The sequence below is a fragment of the Aspergillus caelatus genome, assembly GCF_009193585.1.
Source record: "Aspergillus caelatus strain CBS 763.97 unplaced genomic scaffold BDV27scaffold_48, whole genome shotgun sequence".
Classification (NCBI taxonomy): Eukaryota; Fungi; Ascomycota; class Eurotiomycetes; order Eurotiales; family Aspergillaceae; genus Aspergillus; species Aspergillus caelatus.
Window position 1 is genome coordinate 84,997 of NW_022475311.1, and position 19,131 is coordinate 104,127.

Here is a 19,131-nt window from a genome sequence, read left to right on the forward strand (position 1 = left end):
AATAGTATCTTACCAGATGGGTATCCACTTTACGGGACCCGTTTTCGCGACTCCACATCCTCGAGCTGCCTGCCTTTTTCAGTCATAGTTATGAATTCATGTCCCCATGGTATGAAATGAAGTGCTTAAAAGGGGTTCACTCCTCTTCAATCCTCCTCGCCTCTGCCCAAAGAAATCCTATCAGGATCAACTTACCTTGTTACGTTACTTAATCACTGCTCATATATCCCGAAACCTCCCAAGATGAATGACACAATCGCATTTGTTGCAGGAGCAACGGGCCACCAAGGTGGTGCTACTGCCCGTGAACTGTTGCATGCCGGAATCAAGGTTCATGCGCTGGTCCGGGATCCGTTGTCCAGATCCGCCCTTGACCTCCAGCGCTTGGGAGTGCAGTTGTTCCCGGGCGATTTCGACGATCTATCATCTCTAAAGGCCGCAGTGGAAGGGGTTACGGCTGTCTTTCTGAATGTATCACCCACAATGGTTGACACCAGACGAGAGGTGATCCACGCAAAGAATATCATTGACACTGCTCTTGCATCCGGCACCGTCACCACGATCGTTTATTCCAGCGTTACCATGACGGGAAAGCATGAAAGCTTTCCAACCTGGGGCCCAAGTTATCCCCAGGCGTGGTATTGGCACAACAAAGCGCAGATTGAGTCAATGGTGCGAGAATCCGGCATCGAATACTGGACCATCCTTCGGCCTGCATTTCTTATGCACAACTACCACCAGCCGGCGGCTTCCTTTATGTTTCCTGCATTGGCTCAGAATCGAACTTTTCTGACGGCATACAAGCCCAGCACGGCTATGACGATGCTAGATCCGGGTGATGTCGGGAAATTCGCGGCGGCTGCGATTGCTGAACCTGGGGCATTTAACAGACATGAAGTCGACTTGGGTGTCGAATCTCTAACCCCGGCTGAGATCGTCAAGGAGCTGAGTCGAGTTAGTGGGAAACACATCGCTCTCCAATTCTATGATGACAAGGAAGCCAAAGATCTAGCCGTGAGAAACCCGGTGCTCCATGCCCAATTATGGACGAATGAAGTTGGGTATCACGTCGACTTCAAGGGACTGCAGAAATACCCGATTCGTCTGACCACATTCTCGGAGTATCTTGAGAAGCATCGGGATGAGGTTCTACAGACATTCCAGTAAATGTATCTCTCGCAACATGATCTTGGAGGTTGCGAATGGATCGTGTACCTTTAGGGCACCGGGTACCATGTATATTTGCCTCAGAAATGGGCTCCGTAAATGGGCCTCCCACAATATCAGTGACTTTCTCTATCTCTCCTGCCTGTTTCTCTATTGCTGGTGGCGCTAGATCGAGAACATTCCAGTCTTTTTCTTTTTCTTTTTCTTTTTCTTTTCTTTTTTTTTTTTTTCTTTTCTTTTTGTGTGGATCACTATGCTGCACTTCTTGTTCAATATGTTTGTATTTGCTAGGCAAAACGCGAAGCCCCTATCATATGCGGCGGAGGAAGGGCATGAGGCTGTAGTAAAGCTATTACTTGAGAAAGGGGCTGAAGCAGACTTACGTGATAAGCTGGAAACCAAACCACTATTATCGAGGTTCGCGCAATGGGATTATGCCGAAAGAAATCTACTACTTGATGCATTTGCTAAACGCACCTCTGATAATATCCTCGGGCGGACACCACTATCATATGCAGCTGAGAGAGGGTACGAGGGTGTGCTCAGACTTCTGATGACACATGGCGCTGACCCAGACACGACCGACATTTTTGGACAAACTCCACTATCGTATACCGTACAACAAGGTCCGGAGGTGATGATAAAACTACTTATAGAGCCCTTTCCTATACCTGGGGTGTCTCCTATCAAAAGGACTGGATTCTTCTGAATGGATCCCTCTTCCCAGTAACACAAAACCTCCACGACGCTATACAACAGCTTCAGAACCAAGGGGAGTGTCCCAGCCTCCTGTGGATTGATCTGATCTGCATTAATCAGAATGACATATCTGAGCGATGCCAACAGGTTTCTATGATGAAGGACATATTTGGTATGACCAACGAGGTCATAGTATGGTTGGGTAAAGACACAGAAATTAACTCGTCTTCTTCGGCATCAGCGCCGTACTGGTCTCGGGTTTGGGTCATCCACGAAATTATGGTGGCAAAGTGGATCCTTCTCATGTCAGGAAGTGGGACAGCTGCCTGGCCTGAGTTTGTTGAGTGTCTGGAAGGAATTCTGAGATCTCTCGAACGAGACAACATTGATTTTAACCGGGAGGGACAGGCTTTTCTGAACAGTAACTGCAGAAAATTAATTGAGCTCTGGAAGAAGAAGAGCATGCAAAATCTCTCGGGACGTTAGTCTGTTTTTCTGAACATTCCTTGGCAACAAATCCTCGGGACAAGATATATGGACTCCTAGGATTAGTGAATCACGGATCCGGAGGGGACGTCATGCCGGATTATAGCCGCTCTACATGCTCAGTATACTGTTTGGCGATTAGGAAGATGCAGGAGGACACACGCCAGGACTTGTCCCTCCTACGGACACGATTGAACAACCTCAAACACGATCCGTTCAACGAGAATGGTAGCGATTCCAGGAACTGTGAAGGCGTTGAATGTGATGTTTGGAGTTTCTGTAAGCTGCTTGCTGTTCGTACTCGGGCACGGCAATAGTAATACACATTATATGTGCAACTTAACACAAATTCAAGCTGCAAGGGGCTTGTCATAGTAGGTCGTTTTAGCCTAGTTAATCGCATGGTCACCTAGGGGGACTCATTTATTACAAGAATACTATAAAGATAACTATATCTCTTTTAAGATTGGGTTGTTGGTAGTCTTTACTACCGCTATAGAAAAATACTGTATTAGGTGAAATGTACAGGGAGAACAGCTGGTTTCAACGGGTAAAGCCGATATGCTCTGCGCGCAGCTTAAAGCATTATAATACATACTAACAGTAGCTTGTGAAGGCGGGCTAGTCTCTTTTACAGAATATGCCGAAAGAAAACATCATTCATCATTGATGCTATCGATAAAACAAAATGAAACATGCTGCAGGAGCAGGATATTGATTATTGGCTGTAGTATATGTATACATCGTATCGCGGTGGACTGTAGAAACTCCGAAGACACAAATAGAAGCACAAGCCACACTGATGTCGAGATCGTCGAAGTCTCGTCTAGCCACACCTAGATGGCTCCTTAATTCGTAATCACTGGGGCAGTATTGTCCCAGTCGTTCCTTTCAGCGGCATCCACCAGCCAGCAAGCGACGCTTACACGACTTATGCTGGCCATCAATGGAACCCCCTTCCCATCTTGCTGCCAGAGCTTTACCTCCTGGGCGTCGGTGTCCACCAATCGTGACGGACGGACAAGGACAAAGTCGACACCGCTTGCTCGTACGTCCCGGTCAGTGTGGTTGTGGTCCTCGTACTGGTAAATCATGTTGGACTTCTTCATCAATAGCTGCAACACGCAATTCATGTTCTTCCAGGAATCCCCCACGCCAAATGCTTGCAGAATGACCACCTTCCTAACCCCAAATTCTTTCATTGCCGAGACGACATTAGCATTGCAGTCGGCCATGAGACGTGGCGGTGAAATCGGAGCAGCAAATGGGCTGTCAGAAGCGCGAGGGGCACTGAGGGTTACGATAACCACGTCCGGCACATGGACTTGGAATGCGGCCCTCACATCATCTCTGCTTGTGGGAGTCCCTACGTATGACTTAGCTTCCACTAGCACATGTCACGGTATGCCAACGGTGACCCAGCTTACCTTGTACAAGTTTCAGGCCAATCTGCTGTTTAATTGCAGAAGGATTTCGAATCAATGCCGTCACTTGACGTCCTGATTGCGAAGGTCAGTTACTATCAATCATACCAGGAGAGCCACATACATACCTCGACGAAGAAGCTCTTCAATAGTCAGCTGGCCAGTCCGGCCGCTACCACCAATAATGAGAATGTGCATTTTCGTTGTGGGATCCTGATGAGACTGTGGTATGGAAATTACCGTCATTAACCCAGCGGGTTGTTACGGTTTAATATATATATATATATATATATATATATATATTAAATAAATAAAAGATGTATCATGTTCTATGAGTATATTCAAGCTCGGATTTGTTGTCCGGATCCGAGGATTTCGGATCCGGGCCGGACCAAACGAATCCGATGGACTCATCAACCATTTCTATCATGACGAAGAAAAGAAAACCATATTAGTGAAAGGAAGAAAAGTTAAGATCGAACGAAGGTAGAAGAGACCCTGGGCTAGTGTAAAAACAACCTTATCTGTCGTTCTTAGCTGTTTATTTTATTTGTCTTTTGCTTCCTCTTCTACCCGGAACACCTGCGTGAAAGAATATATATAGTTGTTGACCTTCACTTTACAGCCCACAATATAATGCATGTAGCTTCTAAGACTTATGTACAGTGTTTGAAAGGTTAAACAAGAAAGAGAGGGACGGGGAATGTTTACATGGTATTTCCGAGTTTTCCCTCAAAACTTAATCGAAGTCTTTACGATTCTGGCTCCTCAACGCGTGCAAGGGGTTTTAGGCACGAAAGATGCTTATCCTGATGCAGGGCATTGCCACCATTCTTGTAAGCCCTGAGTATCTCAGAATTCCTTTGCTTGACTGTGCTGATTATGTACTGGATGCCATCAGTGGCAAGCTTCTCCAGGGATTTCTCATTGGCCTCCTTAGCTTCTTCCTGAATCTCATGAAGTCACTTCAGCCAGAACATGTATCTCCATGGCGAGAATCCAGCAGGCGATCGCTGTCCAAGCTACGAATCGAGGAATCTCTCACTACCCTTGCTGATGTGGCTAGGGAAGTCGTTCCAACACATTTCTGATAGCAAAAGGAGGTTGTGGCTTGCTATTTTCAGCCAAGCAACAGCAGCTGGTAACAGATGAAAGACCTCAAACTGCTTGGTACCTCAGTTGAGGTCTTCGTCGTCTGACCCTTCGCCGGTGCGAAGTGCTTGAGGGCTTTCAAAGAGAGTACGGAAGATCAGAAGAGCAACTTGGCACAACCTATCCTTAGCGACACGAGTGGATGCAAGTTTAGCCAGGAATGTTGTGAAGTTGAGACGGTGTGTTCCCGACATAGAGTAGCGGGATTGATCCAGAAATTGGTCATATCGCCAACCAAGAAGGGAGGATCGTTCCACAGTGTACCGTCGACAGTTCTTGCGATATCAATCTCATGGACTCCGCGTGCAGGTCTAGTCAACGGCCCCATCCCTTGAATGCGGAGGATATCGGGGACTAGTCCCTCATGCTCAGGTGATTCCGAGGAGACTGCTTTGCCAAGTTCGTAGTACATATACCACAGGGGATGAATGTGGCCTTCGAGGGAGTCTACACCATCTCCAATATCGCACAGTATCGGCGGGTAACGATCCAGGTCCGGTTACTGAAGGCCATATCTCGAACCTCTTTGGATTCACCCCGAGCGACAGACTGGCGTGTACCTTCCTGATCTCTGTGAGCATGGTCGATCGTTGCGGTAGAAAGTGTGTCTCTAGGCAGAGAGCTCAGCAGAGAATCACGGAGGTGGGCCATTTGGAAAGCTGACAGTGCTGAATGATGATTCAATTAGAATTCAGGTAAGAAAAGAAGACAGTGGGGAAGTGAAAGAGTTGAGATGGTGAAACCAGACGGTGGCTTAAATAGTTGTAAGGGTCAACTTGAACAAGGGGACAAAGAGATTTCTCTCTCAGGGTGGTGTCTCTCCTGGACCCCTACTAGGCTGCAACGTAGGCTCTGACAGGCTGAAAGCCCAATATCTGAACTTGGATTCGTGTAAGCGCTGGTAGGCTGAACTGCTTTTTGTTGGTTGTAGATCAGCCGGCAGCCAAGACAGAAGTACGTGTCGATCATGCAGCCATCCAGCAGGTAATCTATTTAGTAGGTGAAGACCGAACGTAAGGCAAAGTTCGCCCTTTGCTTGGCGAAAAACATGCTCATCGGCTTCTCTCGTTCACACCCTTGCGCACAAGCTGTGAGACCATGTTGGATCCATGACGAGATCTTGGAAACATTCGTCCACCACTGCCAACTCGCTAGTAACGGGAAGTATGGTTGTATATTGGTTCAAGCACGATCGAACATAACCTTTTTTTTTCATGTTTACTACAGCCAGAGTAATGAATAGACAAGGGCTTTCTCTATAGGGATACTTAGGGTATGTCCAGCCTGGCCCTAATGCATGTCACATCACATGAGCTCGCACGGCCCGCATTGGCTTCCCCTTAGTCGAAGTTGGCATGAACTGCCTCAAGCCCTCTTAACTCAAAGGTTGTGTCTATGACTCCCAATCACTATCTCCGTCTTGCTTTTAAACTTCTAAGATTTGGCAGCTTAGCACGAAGCATCCTAATACCGATACGCGACGCCAAGAACGTCATGACCCCACGCCCGAAAGAGCTCTACCCACCACGGGACGCGTCCGACCCCGAGATTGACGAACAAAGCTTCGGGACCCACAACCCCGTGACCGTACCAGAAGATCAGAGCGCAGAAACACCCTCGGCAGAAACGTCTGTCGCGCCTCGGAGTCTCGCAGAGATAGAAGAGTTGACACGTTCCGAGGATCCTGCCGAGCGAGAGCTCGGAGAGACTCTGCAAGGCTATCAAATGCAGTTGATGTTGCTGGAACTACAATATAAACGGTACAAATGGATGTTAGAACAAGAGCGGAAAGCTTCTGAGTCATCCTCCTCTTAGGAAATTGTGTTCTTTGTGTTCCGTGGTGGAGTGTTTTCCCTCGCGTTTACAAGCACATGAATTGGGGATATTTGACGTGGGTTGCAAATGGTGTATTATACTCTATATGGACGACAACGGGTGCATAGTGTTTGATGTTTCATACGCGATTTGCTGGGCTATCGTCGTATTCGCAGGGATAATACATGTCTTGTGAATAGTAGTAATGGATGGGTGGGTATATATGTCTGTGAGTTATATGTGGTTGTAATTAGCTACTAGCGGAAAGCAAAATGATCGATCGGTGACCTGACACCTTGCATCTTAAACTCCCTCTAAACGCCATCTGTGTGACCCGACTGAATACAAATAAATGACATAGCTAGTACAGATTTCTCCACCAGGGAGAAGCATAACAGGAAGCAAAGCATAAGATCAAATGAGAAATTCTGCGCCAGAACGGAGGCACTGCCGATACCTAATCTGGAGGCAGCTTCTTGTTCGGGATTTCATGTTCCTTTGCTCTCCGTATGCTTCCAAGAGCTGAAAAGGCATGATACAGAGTCTGGGCTTGTTGAGGGATAGCTTGACTCGGATATTTCGATCGTAATACCTGCTGGAACAAGCGCATCACGGCGGCTTGATTCTCGAGGTAAGCGGGACCATTCCCAGATGACAGGGCAGGGATTCCTTGACCGGAAATGACAAAACGACGCACTGCACCACTGGGGCTGCCTTCTCCATCTAAGAAAAAAGTACCGTGTTGAACCGCCAATTCAGCCCGAAGGTCTCGACCCGAAGACCCCTCCGGCGCCGTCACCGTGCTGTATGTCCAAAGAGCAAGCGCGGCGAAGTATAAACACGTGGCGCAGAACCCAGTCAGCAGACCCGGGGGTATATATTTAGCGATGCGTAGTATCTGACCTGCATGCCATGCGGCTTGCCGTAAATGACTCGGATTGATGTGTTGGATAAAGAGCTCGTACACATCGGCAGACCGTTTCTCACCTTCCTTTCCTGCATATCTCTCGAGTATACCAAGCGGTAGGTACAAAGAGAGACAGGCAGCTTGATGAATTAGGGACACGGCAGGGACAGATTCATGCAATGGCTCTACGATCGCGATGTTAAACTGATCTAGCTCTTGTTCCAATTCGCGCTGCCATGACTGAAAGAGTAGACCGGTCCATGGACGGTGTAGGCTATGGCGCGTACGATTGCAGTCGGCTACCATGAGCGACATCCCGTGCACTGAGATAAACGCTGCTAAGGGGAAGTCAATCTGACGGGGTAATAGACCGAGTGTCGATGGGTCTCGCAGGACACCTGCAAGGGATGGGAAGGCCTCCGGGGCATGAGGAAACTCCTGCAGGTATATGTATCCCCACTCGGAAGCTGATTTTGCGTTCCACAGCTTGCGGGAACAAGGGAAGGGTAGCTCTAGATCACCGTATGAGAGCAGTGCGTGCGTGGACAGCCGAAAGGACGACTGCACGTCATGGATAAAGAGATGGTACACGACTCTATGGAGATACTGAAATAAGCAACCATTCCTAATGAAGCCAATGGCAAAGCACCGTAGCATGACACGCGCGTGTGGTTGCTTACCGTTTGTAGGATTCTGACTCGACCCAGTGATGCCATTTCTGATTCAGCGTTTCTTCATCATCTACCACCGTGGGTGTAATGATGGGGTACCCTTCGCTTCGGAAATGGGAAGCTCGGCGCAGCATCTGCTTGGTCATTAGCATTCCGCATCAAACAGTCATCTAAGCATGGTAGAGGAGATGGGGAATTGCGTAAAGCGCACCGTCAGAATGGGTTGTGCAAAGCTCTCTGCGATTTCGACGCGTCGTTTATCACCACTCCACAGCCCAATCTGTAAGGTCAGAGCATATGCCTGTCCCTGACGCAAATTGCGTGTGTTGCTATTATCATTTTCGTACTGACAAGGTCAGCCTGTTATTGCCCTCTTCACGGTACGCAGATGGCCTGCCTACCTTGCTACTCAGTTCAAGACGAGCTATCTCTAGTAGAGCATATCCCAAACGTTGAATTGCGTTCACAGGAGACAGCACTGCTCCAGCAGCAGCCAGGGCTATAATCATCTCCGGACTCTCTTGGTTCAAGTCGATGGTGGATTCATGGATCCATGAGTCTATCTCAGATCTCTGATGGAGAAAGTAGTCTTGGATCAGACTATCAAGGAGCTCTGCACTCGGAAAATAGTGCATCATCCGACCAAAATCGCGCCGCTGGCATACCTGAACGAATATGGAAAACGCTTTATCGCGACCTTCCTTTGATAGACACTCAGAGAACACCCTCGCCTCGGCATTACCGGATGATATCGACCGATCGAGATGTTTTGGCACGGATAGATACTGCTGATCCATGTATGCGTTGTCTTCGCTGCGAGGAGTCCAATTGGACAGAGGGGAGTTGTGATATGCCTCCTTGTCCATCAACCCCAAAGCTTCGGGGACACTGCGCTGAGTTGAGTATTGAGTTGTGGTGTTTGGTCGTTCATGAGCTAGGTCGTGATTATTGAGAGATGCTAGAAACTCCAAGTCGGCCTCGGTTAACCCCAGCTCGGGGCTGATATTCCCGCCAAAGTAATCGTACTCGTTGGGGCTCTGCTCTCATATGTAAGCGCAACGTCGCTGCTGAAGATACTTGGACTAGTATTAACCATTAAAGGTAACCTGTTATTCTCCAGGAACGCCTGATCAATCACTTCTTCAGCAGCAGAGTAAAAATCGTCCATAAGACCCACTGAGAAATCCTGTGGAGCTGGTTCTTCCTGTGAGTGAGGGATGGCGGTATCATCAACCTGCTCACCTGAGTCAGAAGACTCCGCCATGGATCGGTCTAGTTTTGCCATTGCAGCGTTAGCAACAGCTTCTACGATTTAAGTATCGCGGAATGGTACAGCCAGCGTTCCTACCAATCCCCCCTCTTTCATATGCGCTGGAGATGAAGTGGACATCCTTACCCTGTGGGTCTGCAGCATCAGGTGTTCTCTCATCCTGAGGCCAATGACACTCGAGGTTTCGCTTGACACATCGACGACAGGGCTTTTGGTCATCGCACTTCAGCTTGGACAGAGCACAATTCTTGCAGGCTCGTGACACCCGCCCTCGCATGGTTAAGGCGGTGGAGAGTCTGGTGTCTCTTTGACCGGCGAAGTGTCCTCGGGCATGCCGACGTAGGAGATCGCTTTCGGCAAGGGATTAGCATGATAAACGGGCGATTGATGGGCGACTATGAACGAACATTCTCCCAAAGCCTTTTCCACATTTATCACAGACGAACGGTTTGTCCGAGGTATCTGGGAGGAGCAATTGTGGTGAGCATTCCTGCTATAACTCCATTGGTTTCGCGCTCAGGGTCAATGGACTCACGCGATCGGACATGGCGGATAAGATGATCGGGTCGAGCATAATGCTTTCTGCAGACGCCGCATTGGTAAAAGCCTGTCCGAGACTTATCCTTTTTTTCTGAGGGACTGTTCATCGCTACGGATATTGTGATATACTGCAGCAAGACGCTATACTCTTGGTGTTTGTCGGCCCCAGAATTTGTTCGGGGGAGAATGATGTCACGGGTTCAGGGATCGGGAATGTGGACTGCCGACGTGCGGAGTCAAAACCCTACAATGTTGAACCTCGGCAAAACACAGCGGCTATTGGAACATTAATTTGGACATGCATGACATGAGTCTGGTGCATAATATTGATATGCATTGTGTCTTAGGTATGTGGTGCGGTAAATACTCCAAAATAAGGATACAGGTTGTTGGAGGGATGGCCCTATTCACTGGACTTCACACCCATTCCATTCAAATCCTCGCCGAGAACGCCCTGGTTTTTCACCTCCACCGGATGACAGGGAGTCAAAACGTATAACATACGAGACCAGCCCTGGTTGGGAGTAACGTTCCGCCAGGCATGGTTCGTAGCCCGTTGCACGGCAACATCTCCTCTCTTTAATAGTCGCTTCTCACCACTGTCGAGTAGAAGCTCGACCTCCCCTTCTAGGACGACGCCATAGTCTAGCGAGACTGTCCGATGCATTGGACTGATTGTGTTGGGTGGCATATCCACAATACGGCAAACGGTACCCGTGGAGATGCTCAACCCTGGTGGGGAGGCGAGACGGCGTTCATAGCTGTCAATATCTGCATCGGCCGACAACTGGGAAGGGAATTGCTCCGAAGTATAGGCAAGACCGAAGGTAACCTGGTCGACATTTTGAACGGGCATATCTTCAGAAAGACGATTGGAAAAGATGGCTTGGCCATTGTCGTTATGAGTAGTGACAAAGCGTTGAAGAGGACGGATATCTTTGTTGTGTTCAGACATTGTGTAGGATAGTTTTATAGCGGAAGGGAATGTGTATGCTTGTAGATAATTTGAGAATTGAGAATAGCAATTACCTTGAGGTCTAGTGGTATCTATATACTAAAGGTCCCGCTCGACAGATGCTGCTGGTGGATCTATCTTCGGGTTGCTGTTCGGGTCCACCATCGTTGCCCTCGGGCGCAATGAGACGACATCGGAGAATTGCCTTATGATTCATGTAGTCTATGTTTACATAACAAAGAATATTGGTTAACCCAGAGCCCATATCCCGAAACCGACTTCATTTGGCCGGAATCACGGGAAGAGTCACATAGTTCTCGTACGCAGGCCCAAAATGTATGTGGTTGGTTCCTTGCAGCTTCTCGGGGGAGCTTCATATTATTAGCATCGAATTTCCAGAACACAATAGAATGGAGAGAAGGGAGGACATACCGATCACTGGGGTCATTGTGCTGGAAGATTCCGGATCCCTGAGTATCGCCCGACGCCACCTCCAGGACCAGTTTACCACCTTGTTCGACTACTACGTTGCTCGGCCAGATCTCTACATCTACCGGATAGACCTCACCGGGCATGACAGGTAAGACATCCGTTGAAAAGTAATCACGATGCGGCAAATACTCCTGGTGGCGCAAGTGCTTCTCGTTCACCTTGCGCATACTTACGCGCAGCCAACCCTTGGCCAGCGGTACGGGGTCTCCAGCGGTACCAGTGTAGTATACCTCTTCACCGGTTGGGGAGATATAGCGCAGTGTCAGGAAGAGATCAATGTCGGAGGGAAGCGGACCTCCCTTATCAGGGCTGACAGATACGTTCAAATGAGCGACAATATGGCCGGTGATCTCCGTTTCCTGTTCAAAAGCAGGAGTAGTAAATTGGATAAGCTGAGGGTTGTCCAGAGTGCCCAATGCGCGATAATCAACCTTGACTAATTTTGACTGTGGTGATTGGGTCTGTAACTGAAGGTCTGGCGTGAGGAAGAATTTCGTGTACTGCGTGCGAGCGATGGGCCATTCATTCTCAGTACGCCGAGTATAGGCTCTTTCAGCCTCAGCGTTGTCAAAGCCGACATTTCCTTTGCGCAGCAAAACGTCCACCTTGGGTGCCTGGCCATTGCTCCATCCCTCTCGATCCTCTCCCTTGAGGAAAGCATCCAGGAAGCTTCTCTGCAGCTCGACCTCTTCATGATAGTAGAATGGCAAATCATGGCGTCCAGTTATGAATCTTAAATATTTGTGTTCCGAACCTGCATTCATATAGCCGATCACGTTGCCACGTAGGTGTAGGAGAATACCACCCCAGTTCGCAACGGAGAGCAACGGGACCTTAATATCCTCCATATTATATTCTTTGGAGGCATAGTATGGTTCATCACGGAACTTGTGGGTGGCATTATCGATCGTCTGGTCGTTGCGATTCGCCAATAATTCTTCCTCTGACAGGTCACCTTCAATAGTATCGGGCCCCCAATTGCGGGCAGCGCGTCCAGGCCGTCCATATTGATTGGTGATCACCTGGCGATTCCACCAGAACTTAATAAAAGAGTTCGACAGAATACCTCCATGACGGCATCGGTCGCGGTAATAATCCGACATGCCTTCCCAGGGAATAATACAAGCAAGGCCTTTGGGCTGACGGGCAGCGACACGCCACTGGCTACCAGCATAGTAGCTGATGCCTAGAAGACCAACCTTCCCACTTGACCACGGCTGCTCAGCGGCCCATTCCACTACATCAACGAAGGCTTCGCTAGTGCCCCGCGACATGGTGTCCAAAACACCGGGCGACTGACCTAAGCCGCGCTCGTCGGCTCGAACAACGGCATAGCCATGCTTGGTCCAGAAGCCAGGATCTGGAGTTTCCCATGCCGAATGATCAGAGTGATGCTCCGGATTAACTTCGCTATAAGACTTAGCGTGGAAACTGCGTGCAGTTAGTACCGAAGCTCTTTGAGTGGAAAATGGAGAAGACACCATACTCTTTGTAGTGGATATCCTTCCCGTATGGCCCGTAGGTAACCAACACCGGAGAGTTCTCGACATCCCTGGGCCGATAGACATTGCACCGAATTAGTCCGGCGTTGTTCTTCAAGGGAATTGTGACATTTTCTTCGTAGATATAAGGAAACGAGGCCGCGTCTACGCGGGTAATATCTTTGATGGGATTCGGCATCTTGACACGAGAAACACAGCAAAAGATCACACGTGGATAATTTAAAATTGGAGGATTTTGCCGCTGTAGTGGTATTAGTATTTACACCTCTTGCACAACTTGTCTGCTCTAAATAATGCCTCTAGCTATGTCCATACGATCGGGATCATGGGCCCGGCCGTATGTGGAGCCGAAATGTTTGACCCGAACTCATAGAGGCCCAGGAACTGTAGCGTGATCATAATAATGTCGATCCATGGAATAGCCGAGACCCACCGGACTTGGGCCTGGAGCAAAGTAGCATTAGTACATACATATTGGAGAAGCATGCCTACCATGGCTCCCTCTCTCGTCTCCTACATTTTTTTGTTTTATTGCTTTCGCTGTAGTCACTCCGCGCCATTGTTTTGCAAATTGTTCCAGTTCCGATCGAGATGCAGTCTAAACCACAGGGCTTGAAAGTCCTCGTTGTTGGCGCTGGCATTGGAGGACTAGCTGCCGCCATTGCCCTTCGGCAACAGGGGCACGAAGTGGAGGTGAGAGGCTTGTTTGAGCCCGAATACATGACTCCGAGACTGACATAAGGGTGTAGGTTTTTGAAAGGTCACGGTTTGCAAATGAAGTTGGAGCGGCAATCCACTTAACTCCGAATGCCAATGGACTCTTGAAACGAATTGGGGTTGATGCTCGAAAGTACGGCGCGGTGCTGACGGAGCAAGTATGTCGATCCCATATGGAGTTATGGAGGAGAGGAGTGATAGACTGACTATTGACTCCGTTCATCTAGCTTCGCGACTACACTTCTGATGGTGAGCTGCAGTATACCTTAGACACAAGTCTAATCTCGGGCAGCTGGCAACATGTAAGCCATCTTCGTATCCCCAATAGGCCTATTGTAGTGCGGCACTAGTTAACCCTGCTCGTTTAGGAATGGGTTTTGATTCATCGCGCGCATCTCCATGAAGCTTTGAAAGACAAAGCCCAGGCTCCGGGGAAAGGAACACCCATTATTCTGCACACCTCCGCCAAGGTGGCGGACCTGGATGCTCACGCCGCAACCATAACTCTGGAAGACGGAAAGCGCTTCGACGGAGACCTAGTGATAGGGGCTGATGGTGTTCACTCTGTGGCCCGTCGACATGTCTCAGGAAAAGATGTCAAGGCATTCAGCTCAGGTCGCAACGCATTCCGGTTTATGGTCCCGCGTAAGGAGGTATTGGAAGATCCTGAGACAGCTCACATGGTCCAATCAAACGGAACCGTTCTTATGTGGCATAGTGCCGACAGTAAGGTGGTCGTCTATCCGTGCGTGAACAACGAGATATTGAACTTTGTCTGCATTCATCCCGACACTCTTACCAATGAGTATGTCTCTCATGGCTGGAATCAAGGCGTCGGAAAGGAGACTCTATTAGACGCCTTCAAAGACTTTGAGCCTGGAGTCCTGAAACTGTTGAACAAGGCAGACCCTGAAACACTGAAGATATGGCCACTGCTGGACATGGAAACCCTGCCTCAATGGGTCAATGGGCGACTAGCGCTAATGGGAGATGCTGCTCACCCCTTCCTCCCTTATCGGGCCTCAGGAGGTGCCATGGCCATTGAAGACGGTTTGTCGTTGGCTGTTATGCTCCCAGGAGATCTGAAACGCGAGGATATCTCCACACGGCTGGGCCTATACGAAAAGGCTCGACAGGAGCGAGTGTTACAGATCCAGGAATACACACGAGAATCTGGAAGAAGGCATGTGGGTGGAAAGGAAGGTATGTAGACACTCAGTCAATTTGCAAGAATGACAGCTAAGAGAGCTCGTAGCCGCCATTATCAGTTCGTACATCTACGATCATGATGAATGGGATCATTCCAGTGAACTATTACGCCAGCATCTCTGGGCGCAAAACAAACAGGTTTACTATCGTCAACCCACTGTTTTCGGCCCTATGCCAGGACCCCGCCAAGACTTCTGGGGAAGAAGCCGAGTGGCTGCCTCGAGCAAGACGAAATTTTGCACAGCATCCGTTCGGTTCAAGACGAGTCGTACCTTGCTTAAGAACCTGCTACCAAATGCATCCTACAGCTTTGCCGGTATGGGAAGCGTAGCTTACGCAACCTTCTCCCAAACTACGCTAGATGGATTAGACTGGCTCGCCGGTGGCGGATACAACCACTTCGGGCTATACATCCATGGCGTCCAATACAAGAGTGCCGATGGCCAGATCACGGAAGGATCTTACCTCCCAGTTTTATTTGAGGATCTGGCGGATCCTATCATCTCTGGTCGCGAGGAGCTCGGGTTCCCGAAGGTATTTAGTACTATCGATGTGAATAGGCGCCGCCATTCGTACCATGTCATCAGTAGCTGGCGAGGGGGAGTATGGGGTCGGTTGAATTTGACAGGGCTGGAGGAGACGTCAGAGGAGCAACGGCAAACCAATGGAGCGACGAAGACTCCGCCAAATCTTCTGCTGCACCGCTACATGCCCTCCGTTGGCAGGGACCAGAAAGGCATCCCTGAGGCGGAGTATCCTGTTGTGGTCGATTCCGCTGAAGACCTGACGGTGGTACCTTCGAAGATCACACGCGAACTACGTGCCACGGACGCCAAACTAGAGATCGATGGGTTGGACTGGAACCAGCTCCCTACTCTCCATCACATAGTGTCTCGTCTGGCTGGAGTTCCGGTATATGAGGTTATAGAGGCCAAGGTTGTTGAAGGAGAGGGGGTAGCAGACGTGTCATCGGCTCGGAAGGTCAATCCGTGAACTGTAAACTAGAGAACAAATTAGATTTTTAGACATCCAAGCTCACTCCTCTATCCCCATGCCTTGCCAGGTAGCAGAAATAAACAGCCAGAGGTTATGCTTTACATCATCTTCACAGTAAATAGTAGCTATCTCCTTTGCTAAGCCGAAACCTGGTGTCCGTGGTGCAATCTACGGAGCTGGGGCATACTTCGTTTCCGTCAACCATGCCTATGCAACTAGAGAGGTTCTGCTAAGATCTGATCAGGTTATACCAGACGGGCGACAGAGATCTAAGTAACTGACAGACGAAAGGTCATCCGATTCAACTACCTAAAACTGTCCAGGCACCATAGGCATCTCTATAGGTAACTTGGATAGGGTATTCTCAGGTTGACAGTAACTTAGAGCGTACTCTACGTGATTCCTACGCGACTAAGTCTCTCCATCTGGAATGACCAGTATAGGATTCGAACGACAGGTTAGCGGCTATACAGACTAATGACGTTGGCTAAGAAATAGGTTGATATGCGCAGGCCCCACCCTGCCAAATCTCCATTCCCATGCTTTGTAAAATGCATAACAAAAAATGCGTCCAGAAAGATTTCATTAACATCGAGGCCATCCAAGTCTTCTAAATTCTGGGGTGCAACATCTTCGTTGCACATATCTAGAAATTAAATTATCACCTTGGGTCCGTCCTGAATTGAAACGATTTCCTTTTCACCTCAGGCCAATCTTCGTACATATGAAGAAGGTATGCCATTAGTTATGAATGCTCAATTGTTTAAAATATAAGTTCACTCGATGCGCCGCCGATATCGCGATTTACCACTCCCCTCCAACCTCATACCTAAAGATCCTATCATTCACACGCCCTAATGTGTTATGCCAGAGCCGCGAAACAGCCTATTAATGCAAGAACGATTCATTAGTATTTGTTCAGTTGGTCAATCCAAATTGACTTTGACATGTCCCTGCGTACCGCATTGATCCAGACACCGTGCAACATGATTTGAACGAAAGCCACCTCAGCCGGGTGACTTCCCGCAGAACGCTCGTTCCAGTCGAGATTTCGATTAATAGGTCGATAGGGGGGTACCCGAAGATGGTCCACAGGCCAATCTGCAGGCTGTTGGACTGAGGCTTGGATGGGTGTTTCGCTCCGCGGGGCGGGTACTTGCGGCTCGCTGTGGTGCAATTCGTAGTCCGTGAGAACGGATACCGTTGTACTTGTAATCGGGGTTTCTGTTGTTGTAGTAGACATGATTCTGGATGGTACGCTGATAGTGTGGTATCAAGGTGCCTGTCGATATTTGTTTGGACTCAGGGAATATGACCACTGGTTTTGGATCGAAGGCCTCGAGGAACGGCGAGAGCTAGGGAAGGGATGAAGGGATAATCTGGGGTAGTTCCTGATTTGTCCACTACCGGTACAGTTCGGTCCCGCTGATCAAAGTGCCGAAAATTGATGGATCATGTGGTATGCTGCTAGTATCGTATCATATCATATCATATCATATCATGTCTGTGATGTGGTCCCGAAATGTTCGGGCCGAGTAAGTGGGCCGAAGTGGACGACCAAAGGGTGATCCACCGCGAAATTGGGGTAGGTAGGTATAGCTATGCTGATCGGCTTACTCCAGGGGGTAAAAATACTATCAGGCGCTTCTTTTATTGATCCGTGGACTACTGCCACGGTGGAAACTGAGCGCGACTTTACAGTTCCATTGCAGCTTGAACGCAATTCGACAACATCAACATGGAATCTAAATCCAATTCTCGATCGCATCCCCCACAGTTTTCCACCATTATAGCTGGAAATATCGATGGTCGCACAGATAATGTTAGATACCGCCAGAGGCAATTCCACCGCCTCCAATCGAGCATTCTCCAGCACCTGACGGAGTTGAAAGAGGCTATCTCCCAGGACTCGGGTCATAGCGTAGACGAAGTGCAGACGGAAGTCTGTCTGGCGTTGAAGGAAATTCGCTCCCACTACTCTTCCTTGAGTCTTGAAAAGAGTGTGCAGGTAGAATACCGCGTGGCACGCGGAGAAGATAATCTGGACAGGAAGAAAGGTGCCGGAATTGTCTATATCATACCTACCACCCACACGATCTTTTATTCAGTCATCGCTGCGCTGAGTGCAGCCCTCGCGGCGGGAAACTGTATCATTTTGGAGGTACCTATAGCCCCTCTAAAATGCTTTCTTCCTTCTAACGCGATCCCTTTGTGCTAAGAATGAAAACAGCTTCCCAAAACGACCTCAAGAGTCACTGCGCTACTCCGCGGAATCCTCGGCGGAGCGCTAGATAGTGATACATTTGCCATTAGCGAGAGCCGTCCCGACGCAGAATTTCTCAGCACTACTCTTGTTTTAAACCAGCAGTTTTCTGAATGCCTTACACCTTCTATAGCCCTCAAACCGCTGAACACTTTGCGGACGGTTGCCGTGGTAGACCGAACAGCAAACCTTCAGGAAGCAGCGGTTGATCTTGTCCTAGCGCGGTTTGCATTCAATGGCTGCTCTCCGCACGCTCCGGATGTAGTGTTAGTGAACCAGTTCTGCATGCAACCTTTCGTGGAATTGGTGATCAGACACGCCGCCAAACATCTCGGGAGTGACAATCGTGGCGCCAACTCGCTTTCTAAACGCCCTAAACAGCCATCGGTGCTTGACCAGATAAGCTCTGAGGAGGGAGTTAAGGTGATTGTGTCTGGAACTGGCTGGGGTGTTGCGCTGGTACAGAATCGGTAGGTTGGTGGGTATCTAGCAACAGGAATCTTAGTCTAACCATGCATAGTGATTCTCCCCTGTTGCACACCAAACTCAGTGAGAAGTTGCTATTGCTGCACCCTGTGTCCAGTCTGGACGATGCGATTAATCTCAGTAACGCGTACGTCATTTGGATTACCCGCGATATGCTCTTCAGTATAAGTACTAACAGGATAGGACTTTCAGTGGCGGTACTCATGCCGCGACGTACACCTTCGCGGCCCCAGGCGCAGCCAAATACGTGTCGGAGTCAATCGACGCCCATGCTGCATGGGTCAACCACGTTCCTTATGACATACTTGGTAAGTACAGATTCACACCCATCTGTCGTCGACAGACATTGATCATATATCCTTTGTGTCAAGTCGGACCCG

The 19,131-nt window shown here is 49.0% G+C and overlaps 10 protein-coding genes across 10 annotated transcripts; 5 read left to right on the forward strand and 5 right to left on the reverse strand.

Moving 5' to 3' along the window:
• Nucleotides 1-243: 243 nt before the first annotated feature.
• BDV27DRAFT_143483 (NmrA/HSCARG family protein) lies at nucleotides 244-1,167 on the forward strand (the record flags this gene model as incomplete). The annotated part of the gene is made up of 1 exon (XM_032070099.1): nucleotides 244-1,167. One exon carries the CDS (start codon nucleotides 244-246, stop codon nucleotides 1,165-1,167), a length of 924 nt encoding a protein of 307 aa, XP_031929698.1.
• Nucleotides 1,168-1,441: 274 nt separating this feature from the next.
• BDV27DRAFT_155759 (heterokaryon incompatibility protein-domain-containing protein) lies at nucleotides 1,442-2,352 on the forward strand (the record flags this gene model as incomplete). Its single annotated transcript, XM_032072202.1, has 2 exons — nucleotides 1,442-1,776; nucleotides 1,824-2,352. The coding sequence occupies 2 exons, from the start codon at nucleotides 1,442-1,444 to the stop codon at nucleotides 2,350-2,352; spliced, it is 864 nt and encodes a 287-aa protein (XP_031929699.1).
• An 848-nt stretch (nucleotides 2,353-3,200) lies between these two features.
• Nucleotides 3,201-4,022, reverse strand: BDV27DRAFT_143484 (uncharacterized protein; the record flags this gene model as incomplete). The annotated part of the gene is made up of 2 exons (XM_032070100.1): nucleotides 3,201-3,718; nucleotides 3,905-4,022. 2 exons carry the CDS (start codon nucleotides 4,020-4,022, stop codon nucleotides 3,201-3,203), a joined length of 636 nt encoding a protein of 211 aa, XP_031929700.1.
• A 506-nt stretch (nucleotides 4,023-4,528) lies between these two features.
• BDV27DRAFT_143485 (uncharacterized protein) lies at nucleotides 4,529-5,579 on the reverse strand (the record flags this gene model as incomplete). Its single annotated transcript, XM_032070101.1, has 4 exons — nucleotides 4,529-4,719; nucleotides 4,822-4,950; nucleotides 5,121-5,384; nucleotides 5,432-5,579. The coding sequence occupies 4 exons, from the start codon at nucleotides 5,577-5,579 to the stop codon at nucleotides 4,529-4,531; spliced, it is 732 nt and encodes a 243-aa protein (XP_031929701.1).
• A 737-nt stretch (nucleotides 5,580-6,316) lies between these two features.
• Nucleotides 6,317-7,044, forward strand: BDV27DRAFT_125072 (uncharacterized protein). The gene has a single exon (XM_032066244.1). The coding sequence runs from the start codon at nucleotides 6,324-6,326 to the stop codon at nucleotides 6,741-6,743; it is 420 nt and encodes a 139-aa protein (XP_031929702.1). The 5' UTR covers nucleotides 6,317-6,323; the 3' UTR covers nucleotides 6,744-7,044.
• Nucleotides 7,045-7,085: 41 nt separating this feature from the next.
• Nucleotides 7,086-11,114, reverse strand: BDV27DRAFT_170638 (uncharacterized protein). Its single transcript, XM_032075361.1, has 7 exons — nucleotides 10,632-11,114; nucleotides 9,718-9,941; nucleotides 9,415-9,593; nucleotides 8,987-9,358; nucleotides 8,533-8,667; nucleotides 8,331-8,455; nucleotides 7,086-8,245 (listed from the first exon to the last, which is right to left on the reverse strand). The coding sequence occupies exons 1-7, from the start codon at nucleotides 11,084-11,086 to the stop codon at nucleotides 7,201-7,203; spliced, it is 2,535 nt and encodes an 844-aa protein (XP_031929703.1). The 5' UTR covers nucleotides 11,087-11,114; the 3' UTR covers nucleotides 7,086-7,200.
• Nucleotides 11,115-11,366: 252 nt separating this feature from the next.
• Nucleotides 11,367-13,258, reverse strand: BDV27DRAFT_155764 (CocE/NonD family hydrolase; the record flags this gene model as incomplete). The annotated part of the gene is made up of 3 exons (XM_032072203.1): nucleotides 11,367-11,457; nucleotides 11,519-13,009; nucleotides 13,065-13,258. 3 exons carry the CDS (start codon nucleotides 13,256-13,258, stop codon nucleotides 11,367-11,369), a joined length of 1,776 nt encoding a protein of 591 aa, XP_031929704.1.
• Nucleotides 13,259-13,671: 413 nt separating this feature from the next.
• Nucleotides 13,672-15,999, forward strand: BDV27DRAFT_170642 (putative salicylate hydroxylase; the record flags this gene model as incomplete). The annotated part of the gene is made up of 5 exons (XM_032075362.1): nucleotides 13,672-13,773; nucleotides 13,830-13,955; nucleotides 14,025-14,099; nucleotides 14,166-15,000; nucleotides 15,053-15,999. The coding sequence occupies 5 exons, from the start codon at nucleotides 13,672-13,674 to the stop codon at nucleotides 15,997-15,999; spliced, it is 2,085 nt and encodes a 694-aa protein (XP_031929705.1).
• An 807-nt stretch (nucleotides 16,000-16,806) lies between these two features.
• Nucleotides 16,807-17,245, reverse strand: BDV27DRAFT_155766 (uncharacterized protein; the record flags this gene model as incomplete). Its single annotated transcript, XM_032072204.1, has 2 exons — nucleotides 16,807-16,887; nucleotides 16,964-17,245. The coding sequence occupies 2 exons, from the start codon at nucleotides 17,243-17,245 to the stop codon at nucleotides 16,807-16,809; spliced, it is 363 nt and encodes a 120-aa protein (XP_031929706.1).
• Nucleotides 17,246-17,740: 495 nt separating this feature from the next.
• On the forward strand, nucleotides 17,741-18,739 carry BDV27DRAFT_170643 (Aldehyde/histidinol dehydrogenase; the record flags this gene model as incomplete). The annotated part of the gene is made up of 2 exons (XM_032075363.1): nucleotides 17,741-18,163; nucleotides 18,233-18,739. 2 exons carry the CDS (start codon nucleotides 17,741-17,743, stop codon nucleotides 18,737-18,739), a joined length of 930 nt encoding a protein of 309 aa, XP_031929707.1.
• Between the last annotated feature and the right edge of the window lie 392 nt (nucleotides 18,740-19,131).

What these genes read in the sequence shown, in the direction of transcription:
- BDV27DRAFT_125072 (XM_032066244.1), top strand. Translation starts at nt 6,324, where the DNA reads ATGACTCCCAATCACTATCTCCGTCTTGCTTTTAAACTTCTAAGATTT.
- BDV27DRAFT_170638 (XM_032075361.1), bottom strand. Translation starts at nt 11,086, where the DNA reads ATGTCTGAACACAACAAAGATATCCGTCCTCTTCAACGCTTTGTCACT. An exon ending in ATAACAGGTTACCTTTAATG is followed by an intron (nt 9,359 to 9,414) that starts GTTAATACTAGT and finishes ATATGAGAGCAG; the next exon opens with AGCCCCAACGAGTACGATTA. An exon ending in TTGCACAACCCATTCTGACG is followed by an intron (nt 8,456 to 8,532) that starts GTGCGCTTTACG and finishes ATGACCAAGCAG; the next exon opens with ATGCTGCGCCGAGCTTCCCA.